General features: G+C 39.2%; 2 protein-coding genes across 3 annotated transcripts in view; one reads left to right on the top strand and one right to left on the bottom strand.

Moving 5' to 3' along the window:
* Positions 1-1,360, bottom strand: part of LOC310883824 (uncharacterized protein) — a 71,986-nt gene extending 70,626 nt beyond the window's left edge. For both annotated transcript variants that reach the window (XM_083804778.1, XM_083804776.1), the window contains exon 1: positions 1,148-1,360. The gene's annotated coding sequence lies outside the window, so the exon portion shown is untranslated. The remainder of the gene's footprint in view (positions 1-1,147) is intronic.
* On the top strand, positions 1,069-16,334 carry UFM1 (ubiquitin fold modifier 1). The gene is made up of 7 exons (XM_083804825.1): positions 1,069-1,182; positions 1,266-1,361; positions 1,579-1,635; positions 1,951-2,008; positions 8,950-8,989; positions 9,397-9,429; positions 14,456-16,334. Coding segments are annotated over exons 2-7 (258 nt in total). The 5' UTR covers positions 1,069-1,182; positions 1,266-1,359; the 3' UTR covers positions 14,524-16,334.
* Positions 16,335-18,046: the final 1,712 nt, after the last annotated feature.

Genomic DNA, 18,046 nt, shown 5'->3' with positions numbered 1-18,046 from the left:
TAAAAGGCAAGAAACAAAGTTCTAAAGGATCAGTCCTTTGTTCCACATCTGCATTAATGACCTTGGAACAGAAGAGAGCAGTGCATTAATGGAAGCTGCAGATGACACACAGTTGTATAAATCAAAACCACAACGTGATACAAAAATAATTACCTGATTTTGAAGAGGGCAAGAATAAATATGGGATGACATTTTGCTACAGAAAATGGAGGGTTACACAATCCAAGAATTAATTATGTCCAGCTTGTGCTGTGATCTCTTAAAAGCAGGGTGATGAAAAAGCCACAAGCCCATTAATGGATTACAAAGCAAGCATGAACCACCAATGTGATATAGTTGTGAAAGGCAAATACTGTAGCATTAACGTAAAGGTAAATGCAGAAGACAAGGGACATTTGGCTAGTGAGTTTTTATTATTATTTTTTGTGAAACTTTTCACTCCTGTGTTCCAATAAGAAAACGGGGCGGGGGGGGGAACTGAATTTCATAGCTGAGCACTGAGCCAGGCCTTAGGTAGGAAACTAGTGACTCCAATGTGTCAATTTATACTGCTTTTCTCCTACTTCAATGCTAGTGAGACCCCCACTTAAACTGAACACAGCAAGGAGTTTTGCCATGAGCACTCTGGCAAGCGGGGTGTGAGGACAAGGGCCTCAGCCCACACTGAAAGCTCCTCCCTGCTAAAGGTGAAAATATAAAAGCTGTGTGACCATAGGTTTTCTGCAATGGTAGCGCTGACACAGCAAGCGCTGGAAACTTGGTGATACCCTGTGTTAATAGATGAACCCATCTTAAAAAGAAGTGTTACTTTCCCTTATTGATTGCTAACCCCATTACATCTTCATACAAACTTATTAAGCTTTCAAAATGGCTTGTCAAAAGTCACAAAAAAAACTGAAAAGTGCTGTTTTTCTGCCACAACCGTACCCCTCACTTCCCAAACACAACTTCCAACTCCTACTTCCAGCTTGTGTTACAGACAGAGGCCGTGACAGGACGAGGACCTGAAAGACCAGCACGCCCCCCCCCATTTTCCCTCAGCGCCGCCTGCCCAACGCGGTGCGCCCAGCCCTGGGTCCTCCCTGCACCGCGGAACGGCCGAGGCTGTTGCCTCATTAGAAACCCTCAATATTCCCCTTCAATTCACCTCATCCACTCTCATCCTCTTTCCTCTGAGCGTCGGTAGGGCGTCAGGACCGAAAACCCTCTCTCTCTCTCCGCCGCGGCGCCGCGCAGGGCATTTTTAACGTTCCTCTTTCGCTCAGGCCCTCGTCGGGCAGATCGGGAGCAGGAAGGAGCCGCGGAGGCCCCCAGCGTGAGGCGAGCGGCGGCTGACGTGGCGGCGGCGCTGGGAGCAGGATGTGAGTGACGGACGGGGGGGCGGGAGGGAGCGGCGCGGGGAGCAGACCCCTCACGGCCCCCTCACGGCCCCCTCACGGCCCCCTCACGGCTCTTCGTAGTCCCTCACGGCCTTCTCATAGCCCCCTCACAGCCCCAACCCCACAGCCCCAATCCCATGGCCCCTTGCAGTCGTGGCCCCACAGCCCTAACCTCTTCTTCTCTCCCCGTTCTCCCCAGGTCGAAGGTCACCTTTAAAGTGACGCTCACCTCGGACCCGCGGCTGCCCTACAAAGTGTGAGTTGCCGGCCCGGGGGGGTTGTGGTGTCGCAGGAGGCCGTGGAAGCCGGTGGCAGGGCGAGCAGACGTGGGCCTGAGCCATGTGGTGTTTTGGTTTTATTTTATGTTATCCTTTTGGCAGATGCATAGAGCATCTGTATTTGTGCTGCCTTGTAGGCTTTGATCTAGACCGTGTACCATCCATGCACATCCTTGGTAAGAGTATTACCACTAGTCAAAGTGACACCGTACACAGTAGTTTAATAACAAGTAGAAATGGGTTTCCCGTGTGTGTTAACAGTCACATAGCCTATATTTAAATTGTCATTTCAGGTTAAGTGTGCCTGAAAGCACGCCTTTCACAGCTGTCTTGAAGTTTGCTGCAGAAGAAGTAAGTAGAAAGTTACAGCGCTTTTGACTTTTTGAATGTTCCTGAAAGCAATTCTTAATTGTGGAATGCAGTGCTTAATTTAGCATAAAAAATGCTGCCGTTAGATATGAATGGACACCTGCTTTAGTCATGGCAGTGGATCTGTCAAAACTTTTGGAATCCTTAATTCAGCAGTTCTTACACAATTTGCATGTCAACAGCATGGATGGACAGACTGCCTGTTTTTCTTCACATTTAAATTAATTTTATTTCAGTAGTATGAAAACTTATGATAGCGAACAGAATTAAAAGTTACTACTATTACATGTTTAATATTTTAAATTACTTATGTAGAATAGCCAGAATATTTTTCATTTTTTGAAGAAAATTCTTTAATTCTTCTCACATTCAGTTCCAGAAATCTTTCATTTGGGCGACTTACAGTTTCAGATTGTAGAAGGCTTTGAGGTTAGGCACATGGGCTAGATTCAAAAAACAGGCTTAAGTGAGTCTTGGATTCTTAGCTTTTGAGTGTTTGTTCTTTCACATGGAATCCAAAATCCAGAAATAGGCGCCTGAATTGCCTGTATGCAGTATTTGAGGTGTATCCTGTTTGTTTCAGATTAAACATGCAAAGATTAAGAGATGTGCATTTTGAAATAAATGGTAAAATAAAGTTGTCAAAAACACAATGGGTTTTTTTTGTCTAGTCAGCAAAAAAGTTTAGTTGAGAGTCTGTTCTTGCAGTCCCCATAGTGACTTCTCCTGAAAGCTTAGGAAATCTTGGAATATTTAAAATTTAATTTGTGAAGGTGTTGGAATTCTAACAAAGAAATAGGAGGGATAATGGACAATGTGGCTTGAGTTTCCTGATGGTAGTGTTGTACAGCTATGGACAGTTCTTAGCAGAAACAGTTTATGTGGGGATAAAAAGGGTTGTGGGTTGTTTATTTGGTGTGACAATACATTAGCAGTAACGTATAGAATAATAAATGTCTTTAAATACACTTTCTGCATTAATGGCTTTTTTTTGTTTCTTTTCCAATTTGTTTTTATTTGAACAAATGCAGCAGTGCCCACAGAACCCACACATGGAGGCCTAGACCAAAAAGTCCAGCAGTACGCTGATGTGGGATTCCCACTAGCTGTGGGCTGTTTCCAAAAGGGACGGTCCTGTTCCCCTTCCGTTCTTTGTTACAGATTCCTGTCGCCTCACACGTGCCAGGTTGAGATCTGATTGAACTGCATACCGAACTGTTCAAACCGGATCATTAATTAAAGGGTCTTTTTTTTTTTGACGTTTCTCTGTTTTATCAGCTAGTGAGCTTTGTTTTCTAGCTCTGTAAGTCCCACTTCAACCACCACCGTTTACAGGTAGTTTAAGCTGGCATAAGGTGACATAGCTTTCAAAAACAACCTTGACTGCTGCTTCCATCTGTTCCCTCACCCCCTTAAACATACTGCCAAATAACTGGCAGAGTCATCTTAGAGATACAGCGTGGGTTCAGACTAAGCCATTTTTTTGTTGCTGGATTGCTCTTCACACATGTAATCTAGATTCACACCATAGATACCCGCTATAAATGCTAGTATAAGGGAACAGGAAAGACTGGGGTGGGACTGAGAGTAGTTGGAGACATCAGGGAAGAGGTGCCGCGTGTGGTGGAAGGGTTGCCCTCAAACCTGTAAACTCATGTAACTGGACGTTAAATGAAACTGTGATAGTGTGATAATAGCATCCTCTGTAAGGTGGATTTAGAAAAGAATTAATTACTTAAATATTCCCATTTAACTAAACCATATTTTTTTTTGTTGATGCGAGGAATTTGAGCATCCAAGGGAATTTTGCTGGTTATTTTGCTGGTTGACCTTGGACTGCTCTGGTTCAGCACCATTTTATAGAATAATTACAGACATTTTTTGGAGTTGCTCAAGAAAGGTAGAAAATGTGTGATGGAATGTAAAAGAGCCCAGTATGGTTAATGCTTACAAGGGTAATGCCATTAAATGCTTATGTAACAAACGTGTTTTTAAAAGAAAATACAAAGAATGTTTTATTTCTCCCCGAAAACAGTGTGAAGTACTTTTCGTATTAGCCTGTGTTGGTGTTAAATCAAAATTAATAACATAAACATATGCTTGATTTTTCAAAATATGAAACTGTTTTAGTTGTTATTGCTGATGCATTTCTGAAGCTTTTCGCATCTCTGTGAGACAGGGCAGAACTTAATGCTTTGTAAACAGACAAAAAAGAAAATTAGCTTCGTTCTTGTAGAAGAGTCTACTTTCATTGTTCATGAACCTGGCATTGAAAAAAATGAGAGGGAAATTGACATTAACTTATCCTCTGTATGTTCGTGGACCAGTTTCATAGCACCTTATACCAAACATAGAAGGAAGAGATCAAACTGTAGCCCCAGATTTTGAATGAAGATGTTTGTCAGTCTCCAAGGGAAGTACATTATCTCCTGAATGACCAAAGCTCTGAGGGCAGAAAAGGATTTAGGTTTGGGCTGTTCAGCCTTGGCGGGTTTTCTGCTGAGATGTTTCTCAGTGTCTCAGTTCAGCCAAATTACAACCAGAATTCCTCTATAACAGTTGATCATAGCCATGATGTAGAATGTTCCTCATATTTATCAAGTTTCAGTCGCAGGTTACTTTTTTTTTTTTCTCTCCTCAATTCCTTTCATTGCCGAAGGCAGGATATATTCCTTCCCCCTTGGAAATGGCTGAAATGCATAATGGAGATTTTTTGTGTGTCATCTCTTAGCACATCACGTAATAAAGACTGGCAGAACTGGAAATGAAAGAACTGGATCATTAAATGGGAAGGTCTCATGAGGTCTTAATTGTTTGCAGCAGTCAGCCCTTCCCGATACATACATTTGACTGCAGTAGATTGGGTGATGCAAGTTTATCTCTTTCCTTATTTTTTCTTTTCTCTGTTTGATGGGCTATTTTAAAAAAACAACAACAACAAAAAACAGTAATACAGAGTATTGGGAACACTGTTCTCTTTAGTTTTTATATGTCTGCAGCTCTTCCCACAGTTGTCAGAATTCACTGTGACAGTGCTAATGTTCTCATTTACAGTCTGATATCTATTGATTTATTTATCAGTAGTAACTGATAAATAACTAGTAACTACCAGCTGTAACTGGTAGTTACAGCTACTTAGTACATATCTGGGGTATACATTTAAAGAATACTTACACAGCATCTCTTACATTTGTGGAATTGTTACTCAAATTGTCATTTATTCCCCGTAAGCAAAGTTCTATTTTATTCTTTAATAACCATATATTTTTGAAACTATTTTGTTACTCGGATGTCTTAACACGCTCATCTGCTGTTCATTCTGCAAAAAGAATGAGTTTATTGCTGTAGAGGATTTTTGGCATTTTAAAAAATGAGAAAGGGATATAATTGTTCATATATGATTGTTACCTTTCCTTTAACATTTTACTGTAAATATTAACGTGTTTCCTAGCATTGAAAAAAAAAAAAAAGTTATTTGGCAGCCTAAGTTATCAGTTCATAAGGTTTTTGAAGCAAAGGAGCTGTTTTTGTAAAGTATGTATGTTTGGGGCTGGATGTTTTCTACTTCGGTTTCAAAGAAAGCTGGGGTTTATCAGCTGAACACAGAATTTCTTCGCTGCTTGATTATCCATCTGACTTTGTGTTATAGAAAGCCTTACATTTTCAGCATGGGAAGCATTCTTACCAGACACGGGAAGGACTTTTGATTTATGCTCAAACAGAATGTTAAAATGTATTACTGAACCAAATTGTACCAAATTATGTGTAATGACTTCCGGTATAGTTTCCCTTTCTGTACTGTGATGATTTTCATGTGCTGAGTACGTAGCTGACAACTATTCCTGTTTGGCCCAGTATTTCGAGCTAAGATAAAGGAAGCGAAGTGTTCCATTCTCTTCTAACAACGTGATATGAAGCAGTAAGAGAATCTTAACTAGTCATTCACTGACTGACTGCCTCACAGTTCTCACGGGCACCTAGGGTATAAGCATCAGATAGATTATGCGACTGAAAAACAAAATGTCAGAAAATGAGTGCAAGTGTCCGTCCTCCTGTGAATGATCCATCCCTTTCATGCACTGTGTAACAGAAGAGACAAGGAAGGAATGAGAAGAGACACTTAAGATACTGGAAATTACTTTTTTCTTTTTTTCTCAGATGATGTAGGGGGAAAGATCTACAAAATCACTTAGTTAAAATGGAAACATTGTTGAAATATAACCGAAGTACTAAGCTAAGGATACATTTTCTGCTTGTTAATTTTGTGTTTTATTCCTTTACTTTTTGAGTTGAAAGTGAACTCATTTTAGGAGGTGGGACTTGGCATGATTAACGTTAATAGCCCACTGGTAAAACCTTATAAACTCATTTTCTCCTATTACGTAAAAAAAAAAAAAGCTCCTTAGACTGCTAAATCAAGAGTTGGTAAAGTTGAGGATGAAGACTTTATCTTCCTTCTCTGATAGGTATGCATGTTCTGGGTCAGGCTGGGATGGAGTTAACTTACCCACAACAGCCCATGTAGCGCTGTGCTCTGCACCTTTAGCTGGAACAGCCCTGATATCACAACAGTGTTTTATCTATTGCTGCACCAAGGCTGTCTCACCAGCTTTCCCATCCCCTGACCCCAAAAGCCAACAGGGAAGAGGTGGGGAGGGGGTCATTGCCAGGACAGCTGACCCAAACTCTCTAAAGGAATATTCCATACCATATGATGTTACGCTCAGAAATAAAACTTGAAGGAAGAAGGAGGAGGGGACTCCTGTTAGGAAAGCTAGCAACCACTGCACGTACTGAGGCCCTGCTTCCCAAGAAGTGGCTGAACATTGCTTGTGGATGGGAAGCAGAGAATAATTTTTTCTCCTTTTGCTTCTGTGCAGCCTTTGCTTTTCTTACATTAAACGGCTCCTATCTCAAACCTCCAAATGTTTTTTTTTTCCCCATCTCATTTACTCCCACTTCGTCCTGCCAAGGAGGAGGAGTGAGAGAGCGGCTGCGTAGTGCTTAGCTGCTGTCAGTGTTCAACCACAACAATGCATTAGCTATTAGGAGGTGGCATATAATTTTTTACATTCTTACTGTGAAATACGTAGCTCCCAGTTTATCAACTCATTATTCAATCCTTTCTTTGAAGACAAATTCTTCCGCTCCTCATAGCATTTCTACAGTGACCCTGGTACCTAATTTGTCTTTTGCAAAAATTACAGTTTTCATGCTACCTTGCAAGATGCATAGGTGACAGGATTTACCTGCTATGAATACAAAGCTAAGAGATACTAAGTAAAAAAAGTAAAAAAAAAAAAAAAAAAAAAAAGGCTAATTTGATGTGTCTGGAGATAAAAAAGACATTTTTTCAGTTTACTAACAATTAAGTGCTGTATTCAAGTATGGTTTCTGTGAGTGCTAGCTGTTGCTGTTAGTGCATGGAGTTCCAGCAAATCAGACCTTAAAATTTTGAGTTGAACAATTAGAAAATAAGGAAAGTGTGATTAATGAAAGCCATTTAAAGGCCTGGCTGAACTGACTTGTTTAGCAGATGGGAGAGTTCTGTAATTCTTACAGGAAAGCATTTGGTGTTAGCTAGGATTCGTAATAAGCTTTCCTTTTTCTTGCCTAAGAAAAGTGCTTTCTGAGGAGGTTTAAGTGAAACTTGCTGATTGCTTGGACACCATTATTTTACCTAAGGGGTTGTTAATTGGGCTCAGTACAAAGGAGTAAACCTTGGTCCTCAGACCAACCAAGTAGGACTGACTCACGCTGCCTACCCCTCTGTCCTGTGTGGTCCAACCACATTAAGCAGTGCAAGAGTGTTTACCTGGGCTTTGTCTGACTCCTTGCAGTCACAGAAGTAAGTCCTAAAAAGTAATTGTTTTTGGCTTCTCCAGAAGTTGAGATCTTCTGAAATAATTCCCAGTCTGTGTACGTTGCAGCCTCACCTGTGCAGGGCTTTTCATATTGTGAGATTGACTGTATATGATGTGCGTAGGGGTGGGTATCGTGGGGATGTGATTGAGGGTACAAAGCCTGCTGGAGCTGATGTCAGAAATCTGGGGGAGCCAGATCTGATACAGTGCTCTTAGTGCATCCTTCTGTAAGCGTATCCTGGAGTGAATTCTTGGAGCAGAGCAGTCAGAGAGGACCAAACTGAGCCAGGGAGAAAGCTAGGAAATAGGTCAAAATGAAGCAAGATGAGCTAAAGCTAATTCTGGTTTCCTGACCATCCTCAGTCAGGAAAGCGAGAGGTTCACATTGTGATGATTTTCATGATGGTGCTACCAAGCACCCAGGATTTATTTGCATGGTAAAAGATACTCTCTCAAAGCAAATTCTATGTGCATATCAGATGCAACCTTTTTTTTTTTTTTTCCCCATAGTATATAATGTCTTTACAGTAGCTCTTGTTCTAGTTCTATAAATGTCAAGCACACCAGTATGAAGTCAGTATGCCTATGAACATATACATGTTTTTTGCGTTCAAAATTTGATGTTGCTAATTTTTATTTCAGAAAATTTGAACATATATATTCTTTGTCACTTTTCTAAAAGTATTGCTTGCTGAGCATTTGACATGACGTAATAAATATGCTTCTTAGAAGTTCATTTCTGTGCATGTTTTAGGTGTTCCTTTATTTAGTATAATCAGAACTAACATTCCTTAACTTTTATATATTTATCTAGTGAGTAATAATAATTGGATTTCATTTTTTTTAGTATTGCAAATTTCTTATTCTGTACCAAGATGTCTAATCGACTTAAATTGTAAACCTTTATTTTGCTATATCTATAAATCTGAGGGGAATCTTTTCTCATAATTCTTTTGTAACTGAACCAACTAAAACGATAATTGCTTTGAATATTCCCCGTATATTTTCTGGATTAAATATATCTCTTACATTATTTTGTCCTACTCTAATTTCCTTTAGTTCAAAGTTCCTGCAGCAACAAGTGCCATTATAACAAATGGTAAGTATATAGTTTTTATATTGTAGTTTCAGTTATGGGGTATTGATAAAAGCAGAAACATCTTTTCTTTCATAAACTGTAGAGACTGCAAACTGAACTTAATATTGCAGCATTATTGATATTACTTATGCATGGGTGAAGGTAATAAACCACTAATATTATTCATTGAAGTAGTTTTGTCATAACATGTAGTTTTGATTGCCTATGCTGAAGATTTCTTGTTAATTCCTGTGATAAGACTTATTTTGATTATAAGAAATAGCTGCTTGAAGTACTGTTGTGCTAAACATATATTGCTTGCTATATTGCATTTTTGAGCTGTGAATTTAGTGTAATGAACAGTGTTATTTCTATTTTCACCTTCCCCTCTGTTTATGTCTTTTTCTGTTTTAACGTATTTTTTCTAGATGGAATAGGAATAAACCCTGCACAGACAGCAGGTAAGTTATTATTTATGGAGTCTAGTATTAAAAAAAAAAAGAAGTTAATTTTCTGTTAAGTTAATGCATAGCACTCTGGGTTGATTTTTATAGCTTAAGTTTTGATTTCTTAAATGGGAAAAGAACTACCAGTAGTCGGAAACTATAGTCGGTGTTGTGAGGAAAAGGTTAAATCCATGTAACTATTGCTCAGTTCATTATTTAGTCAGTGAAAGTATAAGGCACTGCTGTCTTTAAAACTTAGCTATTTAGTGCAGTCTAAAAGAGTAATGCTGTTTTACTTGCTAATAATAGCTGTGTTTTTTTTCCCCCCACCCTATACCTAGTCCAGTAGTATTTGCTATTTCAGCAGCCATTCTGATAAGGTGTGTTTAGAAAGTAATACTCGGTTTTGGAGCAGGAACTGCAGGTGCTTTGGAAAGCGGATCTTCAAGAAGATAGAATCGTTTTGCAGATAGCCCTCTTGTTCCCACCAAGTGATTCCAAGTGAGAAGTCTCTGATTTCAACTGTGGAGGCTTGCTGTGAGTTAAGAGTTTGCCTCTGTCACAGAAAAGTGTAATTCTTCCCCACCACCTCCTGAAATGCATGGAAAGCTAGTACAGATGTTGAATTGGGCTAATAATAGTCTGCTGTCCAGAAGCTGGCTTCTGTGGACTTGTTCTTGGAAAGTTACATTCCTAAATTAATTTGGAAAGTATTACAATAACCTGATCTAGACCCGTTTGAGATGAGAGTTCGGTGGAGTGGGGTATCTTGCTAGGGTCATAACTTTCTACTAAAAATAGTAAAAATGCCTTTGGTGCTTCTTGAACACAGTCATCCAGGGGAAACTGTTAGTCTGATTTGACTCCTGCTTGCAAATGTGATGCGCAGTTGATGGAGAGTTCATTGCTGCTTCTGTTTTTTGCATGAAGTCTTTGCCAGATTTTGTTCATTTATGCCCTCCGTCTGTCATGTGTTATTGAAGATACCATACTTTCTTTTTTTTTCAGATCTAAAGAGAATAAGAAAGTGTGGTATTACTAGTATACTTAGCAATCTAAGATAAATAGTATAAAGTAAAACCTTGCAGAGCACATAGTATGTGATAGTTTGAAGAGCAATTGCTTGACTAATTTTGGGAATTTCCTGGAGTTGTAAAAGGAACCACTTAAGCACAGCGACCCATTTCTGAGGTCTACAATTGCTTCAACAACTTCCGAAAATGGAAATCAAGAGAACGTCAAGTCAGCACCACAGGAGGTTTCTGTCCTCCCAGGGCTTGCCTTAAGACACCCGCATTATGCTTTGACAGATGTACTGCCTCAGGCAGACTCTTCAGCTTCTGCTGTCCTCATTATGATCATATGACCAAGTGCCTTAAAAACAGATGATAAAAGCTAACAATATAGTTTAGCTACTAGATCGTTAGCAACATGTACAGGCGTATTTTCACATGACTGCTGAAGAGCATTTATGCAAAACAGTAAAGTCAGTTGTTTAAGTTAAGGTATACTTACTGTGTTGCTCTTCCTCACAAGTATACTTTCATTTTGTATAGCCCAAATTAGCCCATTTTGTAACCCAGAATAGTTGTAGCTTAATCCTTCAAAGTAAATCAGTTTGGGACTAGTTCACTCCTGAATGAAAATGTCCATATGGACTTTTATCATGCTTGCAGCTATGCACATTTAATTCACAACTCTAATTGCTTTGCTAATTGCTTTGCAAAGTTTGCTAACTTCTTATAAATGTTCACTAATTACTCAGTGGTAATATAAAACAGCATTTCAAAGTTAAGGTTCAAGTAAATGAAAAGCATTTAGATGCAAGATGTTTTCACCTTGGTCTTTATCTTATCTGCAAATATAAGATTAGGCTGAAGGATATTGTGTATATATATATATATATACACATAAATATATATATATAAAAAACAAAGAAGGTACCACTCACCATTACAATCCTGTGTGGTGTTGCTTTAAACTGAAAGAAGGGAGCACGAGGGAGAAGACCACCAAATCCAGGACTCAGAACAAAATCCCATCCAAAGTTTGCAAGTAAACATAGATAACTTAAATATAACCTTATGTTCAGCCTTATTAACTGACACTTCAGAAAATAATAAGTAGGTTACAACTTAATGTTGTTTCTTTTTTTTTTTTTTGCATATTATTGAAGTTCCTGTAGATTGAACTGTTAACTTTAGTCTTCAAAAACTTCCCAAACCAAGATGATCTAGGAATAAAGTCTTAGTAATCCTTGGGGATTTCAGAGGTTTTGTCCTTTTCCACTGTTTCTCAACCTTTCTAATCAAAAGCAGTCCTCAGGTGTGACTTTCATTCTCCCTACGTGATTCCACAGAGCAGGGGAAATGAAAGCTGAAAAAGCTAGGCTTAGCACTTAATTCTTGTATTGATTTCAATTTGAAATCCTCAATAGTTCGGGGAATGGTATGCCATAACTTCAATAAACCCAGTGTAATATTAATGATGGAAGCAGACTAAGAGGTGGGGTGAACTGCTGTCTGCAGGAGATGCAGGTGTGTCCTGTTTTGAAACTTCAGATTATGACTGCGATCGCAACATAAGTTCTTTTCATCAAGATTGATAAGCTTAGTTCTCTGGTTTGCTGGTGTGAGAGATTTGTGTTTAGAGGGGTTTTGAAAAACACTTGAAACACTGAGAGGGATTGCACTTATTGGTCACAGCCAACACGGATCCATGAGGGGAAAGTCCTCTTTAACAAGCTTAATTTACTTTTATGACAAGGTCACCCACCTGGTTGACCAACAGAAGCCAGTTGATGTAATCTTTTTCAATTTCACCAAGTTTTCAATACTGTTTCTCACTGTATCTTTTTGAAAAAAAATGTCCAGCCTATGGCTAGACAAGTATGTAACATGGTGGGTGAGCCACTGGCTGACAGGTGGGGCCCAGAGGGTTATAGTAAATGGGGTTACAACAGGCTGGCAGCCAGTCACTGGTGGAGTTCTGCTGGGCTCCATTTCAGGGCCAGTTCTCTTCAGTGGTTCTGTAAATGAACTGGATGCAGGGCTGTCTGCAAACCTAGCTAGTGTGCATTCCAGTACTAAACTAGGAGGAGCTGTTGACTCGCTTGAGTGTAGAGAGGCCTTGCAGAGAGGTGTTGACAAGTCAAAGAGCTGGGCAGTCACCAACAGCATGAAGTTTAACAACAGCAAGTGTGAGATTGTGTTCCTGGGATGGGGCAGTCCTAGCTATACGTACAGACTGGGGGATGTGAGGCTGTAAAACGGCCCTGCAGAAGGGGATCTGGGAGTTCTGTTCACAGCAAGCTGAACACAAGCCAGCAGCGTGCCCTGGCAGCCAGGAGGGCCTGGGGTGCATCAGGCCCAGCACTGCCAGCCGGGCGAGGGAAGGGATTGTCCTGCTCTGCTCTGCGCTGTGCTCTGTGCCTTTCCCCCAGCACTGTGTGCAGTTCTGGGTGTAAGGAGGGCATAAAGCTATCAGAGAGTGGCCAAAGGAGGGCTGCAAAGATGGTGGAGGATCTGGAGGGCAAGACGTATGAGGGTCAGCTGAGGTGCCTTGGTTTGTTCAGCCCAGAGCAGAGCAGGCTGAGGGGAGGCCTCATGGCGGCCTGCAGCTCCCTCACGAGGGGAGCGGAGGGGCAGGCGCTGAGCTCTGCTCTCTGGGGACAGCGACAGGACCCGAGGGAACGGCATGGAGCTGGGACAGGGGAGGGTCAGGCTGGGTGTTAGGGAAAGGTTCTGCACCCAGAGGGTGCTTGGGCACTGGGACAGGCTTCCCAGGGCAGTGGTCACAGCACTGAGCCTGCTGGAGTTCAAGGAGTGTTAGGACAATGCTCTCAGACACATGGTCAGATTTTTGGGTTGTCCTGTGTGGAGCCAGGAGTTGGATTTGATGATCATTGTGGGTCCCTTCCAACTCAGGATATTCTATGATTCAGTGATGATTATTCATCTCTTCTGTATGTGGTCTCAGCATATCATCTAAAAATAGAATATCTTCCAATAACACATTTTTTGAATGGGTTTTCTGGTACTCATTATGTTGAATAGGTAGAACAGTTTAAATCCTTATCTGTGTGCCAGAAGAGTGAAATCCAAAACAGGGAAGCTTTGTTCCAATATGCTACTAATGAACAAATGTTAAATGTATTAATATTTAGTATGAGCACACTCTAAATCCATGAAATAACGTGCATGAGAAAGAAATGTAATTATTGTGTTTTTACAAGTCAACATGAAGATGAATTGGAATAGATATATATTACTAATACCTTTTATTGTATTGTGTACAGTCTCCGTGCAGTAGCACAATGAAGATTAAAAAAAGAAGTATAAGTCCAAATAGTAATTAAATAATACATCATGTTTAGCAATGTGATTTCATTTGCAAATACTGCGTTTAATAGAGTAAAGCAGTAGTAACAATCCTGAATAGCCATCTAAGTATTAAAAACTTCCATATTGTGTGCTCCTAAAAAATCTATTATGATCAGGACTATACAGTAATAAATAATAAGTTGAAGAATTTTTATGCTACACTGAGACTGACGTACGTTTGGATATGTGGAGAGCCTTCCTAAAAGAAAAGTTCAGTTGGAATTCTGAAGTTAAAAGCAGTTAAGTACTGAACCAAGGAATTATGAATGAAAACATGCACAAGTGACTCAAGATAAAATAGTTTTAATGAATTAGAACTTGATTTCCGAGTCTTGAATTTATTCTGGCATGTAAGTGAAATCAGACATGCAGGTATGGAATTGCAAAGTTTGAAAGGCCATAACTTGCAAGTCTTATTATATGACTTTGAGTCTGGTATTTTTACTTCTAAGTACGAGTTGTTTGGACAGGGGTGGTGTGGGAGGGATAATACAGAATTATGTGGAAAGAGAAATACATATTTCTGGTGTGTGAGAGAAATTACTACAAAGATGTTAAACACTGACCTAATTATATTATTTTCCTTTAAAAGGGCATGCTTGTTTAGGTAACATTTTATTTGCTTGGTCACATGTTTTTTTGTTTGTTTGTTTGTTTAGGAAATGTATTTCTAAAGCACGGTTCAGATCTACGGATTATTCCCAGAGATCGAGTTGGAAGTTCTTAATGTCTACTGGAAACTTTTTGAATAAGTGACGTTGCTGTGCAGCAAAGGTCTATTTATTTTGGAACTCCACAGTGCAACTAATGAATTGGCCGCCTTTAAAGCTACCAAAAATGACTTCCCAGGATTTGATCTTTTTTGACACAAAAATAAGGTTTCATCTCCTTGTTAAAACATGAAATCATGCACTGATTCTTCACTAGTATATGTAATGGGCTGATTCCATATTATGTTCCTGAAAGAAAGATGGACCTCTCTAATGGTGTTACTGAAACTGCAAGGGCAAACATTTAGCCACGATCACTAGATATTTAAAGTATTTTATATACTGTTGGACCTACTGTATGAAAGGGGGACTTTATGATATTGGTACAGAAAAAATGTTCCTACTGAGTGCTAGAAAGTTTGTGGGTTTTTTTTGTTCTTTTCTCCTAAAATTCCACGTTTGGAGCAGTTTTCCCATGGTTCAAGTGTTTAGCTCAAATAGAAGGGAGATTTCAGTGGATTATTACTGAAATAAATAAATGCAAAATGTTCCAAAGTAATTGTAAGATTTAATTGCTGAAAATATTTTAGATAAAAGAGGAAACAGCTATTGAAATGCTAAAACTTCATTTGATGTTTTGTGAAGTTAAATACAGTTTCAGCGAATTTGTGAGACGTAATCTCAAATAAAGTGCCATCAGCTGGGAAGGATTGCAGCATAATTTGTGAATGTATAGGTTCTGGTCAAATATGTCATTCCTTTTTCAGTAAATACTGGTTCTTTGCAAAAGTCTTGTTTTGCTTCTGTGTATTACAAGGGAAGTTGTAGAATGCATTGAAATGTTTGTATTTAGATAACTTCTTGTTTGTAAATTGCCTGAGGTAAACTGTCAGTCATGGATTCTAATTAGAAAAGTTGCTGCTTTTCTTGAGCTATTAATATTACTTTGTGATTTAATCTATTTGGCCAAATCTTACCCTGTTACATTTTGTGTGTCTTACTGAGTTTACAGAAAGTTGAACAATGGGCAATGTAGCGCTTGATTAAATGAGGATTGTCTGAAATACAACTTTGCTGTGCAATACTTATGCTCCAGAAGGATGTTCAGATTATGTTTCAAATAGTGTAGAAGTACAAAATGCCCTTATGAGAGGGTATGAATTAAGTGTATAGAGGAAAACTCTTCTGAAAGTAGTATATGACTATAAACATTTTCAACTCTAAGATGAATTGTAAATTTCTGGATTTTCCTTTATTTTAATAAACAACAATATGAAAAAATGCAAATACTCCTTTCTCATTTTCTTTAGATTTTGACAGTAATTAAAAATGATGCCCTTTGACATTTTAATCAGCATACTCTGAGATTCGTTTGAAGCCAAAATATTCGTATGCAGAATTCTACAGAACACTGATTTTAAAGGCAGAGTGCATAGTTTCAATTTATCTAATGCAACAATATAATTAGAATGAGCTAAGTTAATAGCTTGTAGTTTTTCTCTGCCAGTCTGTTGAGCAAATACCTGAAAAACACCTTACACTAGAATGTAACAAAAATCAAAGCTTTCTTTCCTGTCTCAAGGCGTGATACAGTTTTCAAAAAGCCATCATGACTTTTTCAAATGCAATTTGAAGCTAAGATGGGTTCATCTTCTTGTAAAGGAAGGCTAGGTAACAATATCTCAGATGATGTCTAGCATTTGTTATGCTCTTACTTAGGTAATAGCATGGATAGCATAAAGTATTTGTTTGCCATAGTGTGCTGCAAGCAGTTTGTATAACATGCAAATGATCTGTCCATTTGGAACAATAAATGATCTTTGTAGTACTTTCTGTGTTCATGACACCTTTGTCTCAATATGGTCTCTAAAACCTGAATGTAACTTCAGTTTGGTGAATTCACTTGGTATAAGCAGTAGAGTGTACTTGGTAGGCATCTGCAAGTTGATTTGATGTTTGCAAGTTCATTTTGTTGTGTCCAAGTCATAATTGACACATTGTATAGCAAAATAAAAGTTTAGAACCAGACTTCGTAGGCCTAGGGAATCTTCAGAAGATTTTGAAAAGAATGCTGTACTCCCAGGCTTGCACTGTTTGGTCAAACTTACTTTAAGAAGTACTTCGGAAATCAGCTCTGCCTGGAGTATAGTCTTGGGCTCTGATTGTAACTTGATTTGTGTTAAATGAGAGACTTCTGTCATTTGTCTCTGTTTCACTTTGTCATTTCTTTGCTGAAGGCATGAAGGCAATTTAAAGGGTATTTTTTCCTCTATTTTACACTTGTAAAAGTATGGCTGGTTTATGTTTCAAACATATTCTGTGAAAATGTTTGGCAGAATCCTTGGGCATTAGTGTGGAAAATCTCACCAAAACTCCCAGAGAGCTGTTGTTATTCTTGTGGTTTATAAAATATTCTAGAAGACTTGATTTTCTCAAATTTGACAGAACTTTATGAAATCACGGGTATTTTTCAGGGATTTTTCAGAGGGAGACACAATGATCTAATGTAGTATAGAAAAACTAGAAGAGATAAGAATCACAGAGTCATTAAGGTTGGAAAAGACCTCCAAGATCATCTGGTCCAGCCATCACACTACCACCAATATCACCCACTAAACCGTGTCACTAAACACCATAGCCAACCTTTCCTTGAACACCCCCAAGGAAATGACCCTCACAACAGTTCTGTCAGTACTGTGAATTTCCTCCTTGTATTTCCAATTGTCATGGTTTTGGCTTGGGTAGAGAAAATTTTCCTTGAAGAGGCTGATGCGGTGTTGTGTTTTGGATTTAGGGTTAGCTGCCTGCCAGGCTAAACCACAACACTAAGCCACAAAATCAAACATTTTTCCATGTTTAAGATTAGAAGACCATTTTCCACTCTCATTGCTGCTAAATAATGACCGTAAAAATTGTGGGTAGCAGATACCAAGAGTTTAGATATTTTTTAATTCATCTTTAGGTTGATAGCAAAGACCCACTTCCCGTTGCTGCTCCAGTGGCACGCTGTGCAGTCAGAGCGAGAGGAGGAGCTGCTGGTATGACTGCAGAAGAGCAGTTAGTGGATTCCAAAGATCCTGGGGGCACAGCCGTCCTTTGTATGGCAGCATGCAGGTAGTCATCAAACAGAACACTTTAATGGGGCAGTGAAAAAAACTAAATCCTGCAGTTTTCCTACTAACACTGCGGAGACAGCATTTCAGCAATACAGACAGGAGCACCAAGCTCCAGCTGAGTAAAATTCAGTTCATGTGTGATACATTTTGTTCATATTTAAATACAGTACACCTAACTATACCTCTCACTGGTGAATTTCAGTCACTGTTCCTGCTGACGGAAGGTAGATACAGGGGAGTATTCACAAAGGCTAGCATGATCTTTTTGAGGCTAATCTCTGCAGGCTGTTTCTGAATTTAATGGAAAGTGAGATTCCTCCGGAGAGAGATTCAGAGTAGCTAAATGAATCTTCAGTTCTGAATTGCCCTCTGGAGGAGCCTTTCTCTCTTTACTGACTCTGTAGAAAGCCTTGAGATGTTAGCC

Source organism: Anser anser (assembly GCF_964211835.1).
Source record: "Anser anser genome assembly, chromosome: 1".
Lineage (NCBI taxonomy): Eukaryota > Metazoa > Chordata > Aves > Anseriformes > Anatidae > Anser > Anser anser.
Note: the sequence above shows the minus strand (reverse complement) of the source record. Positions and strands in the feature narration are given on the sequence as shown.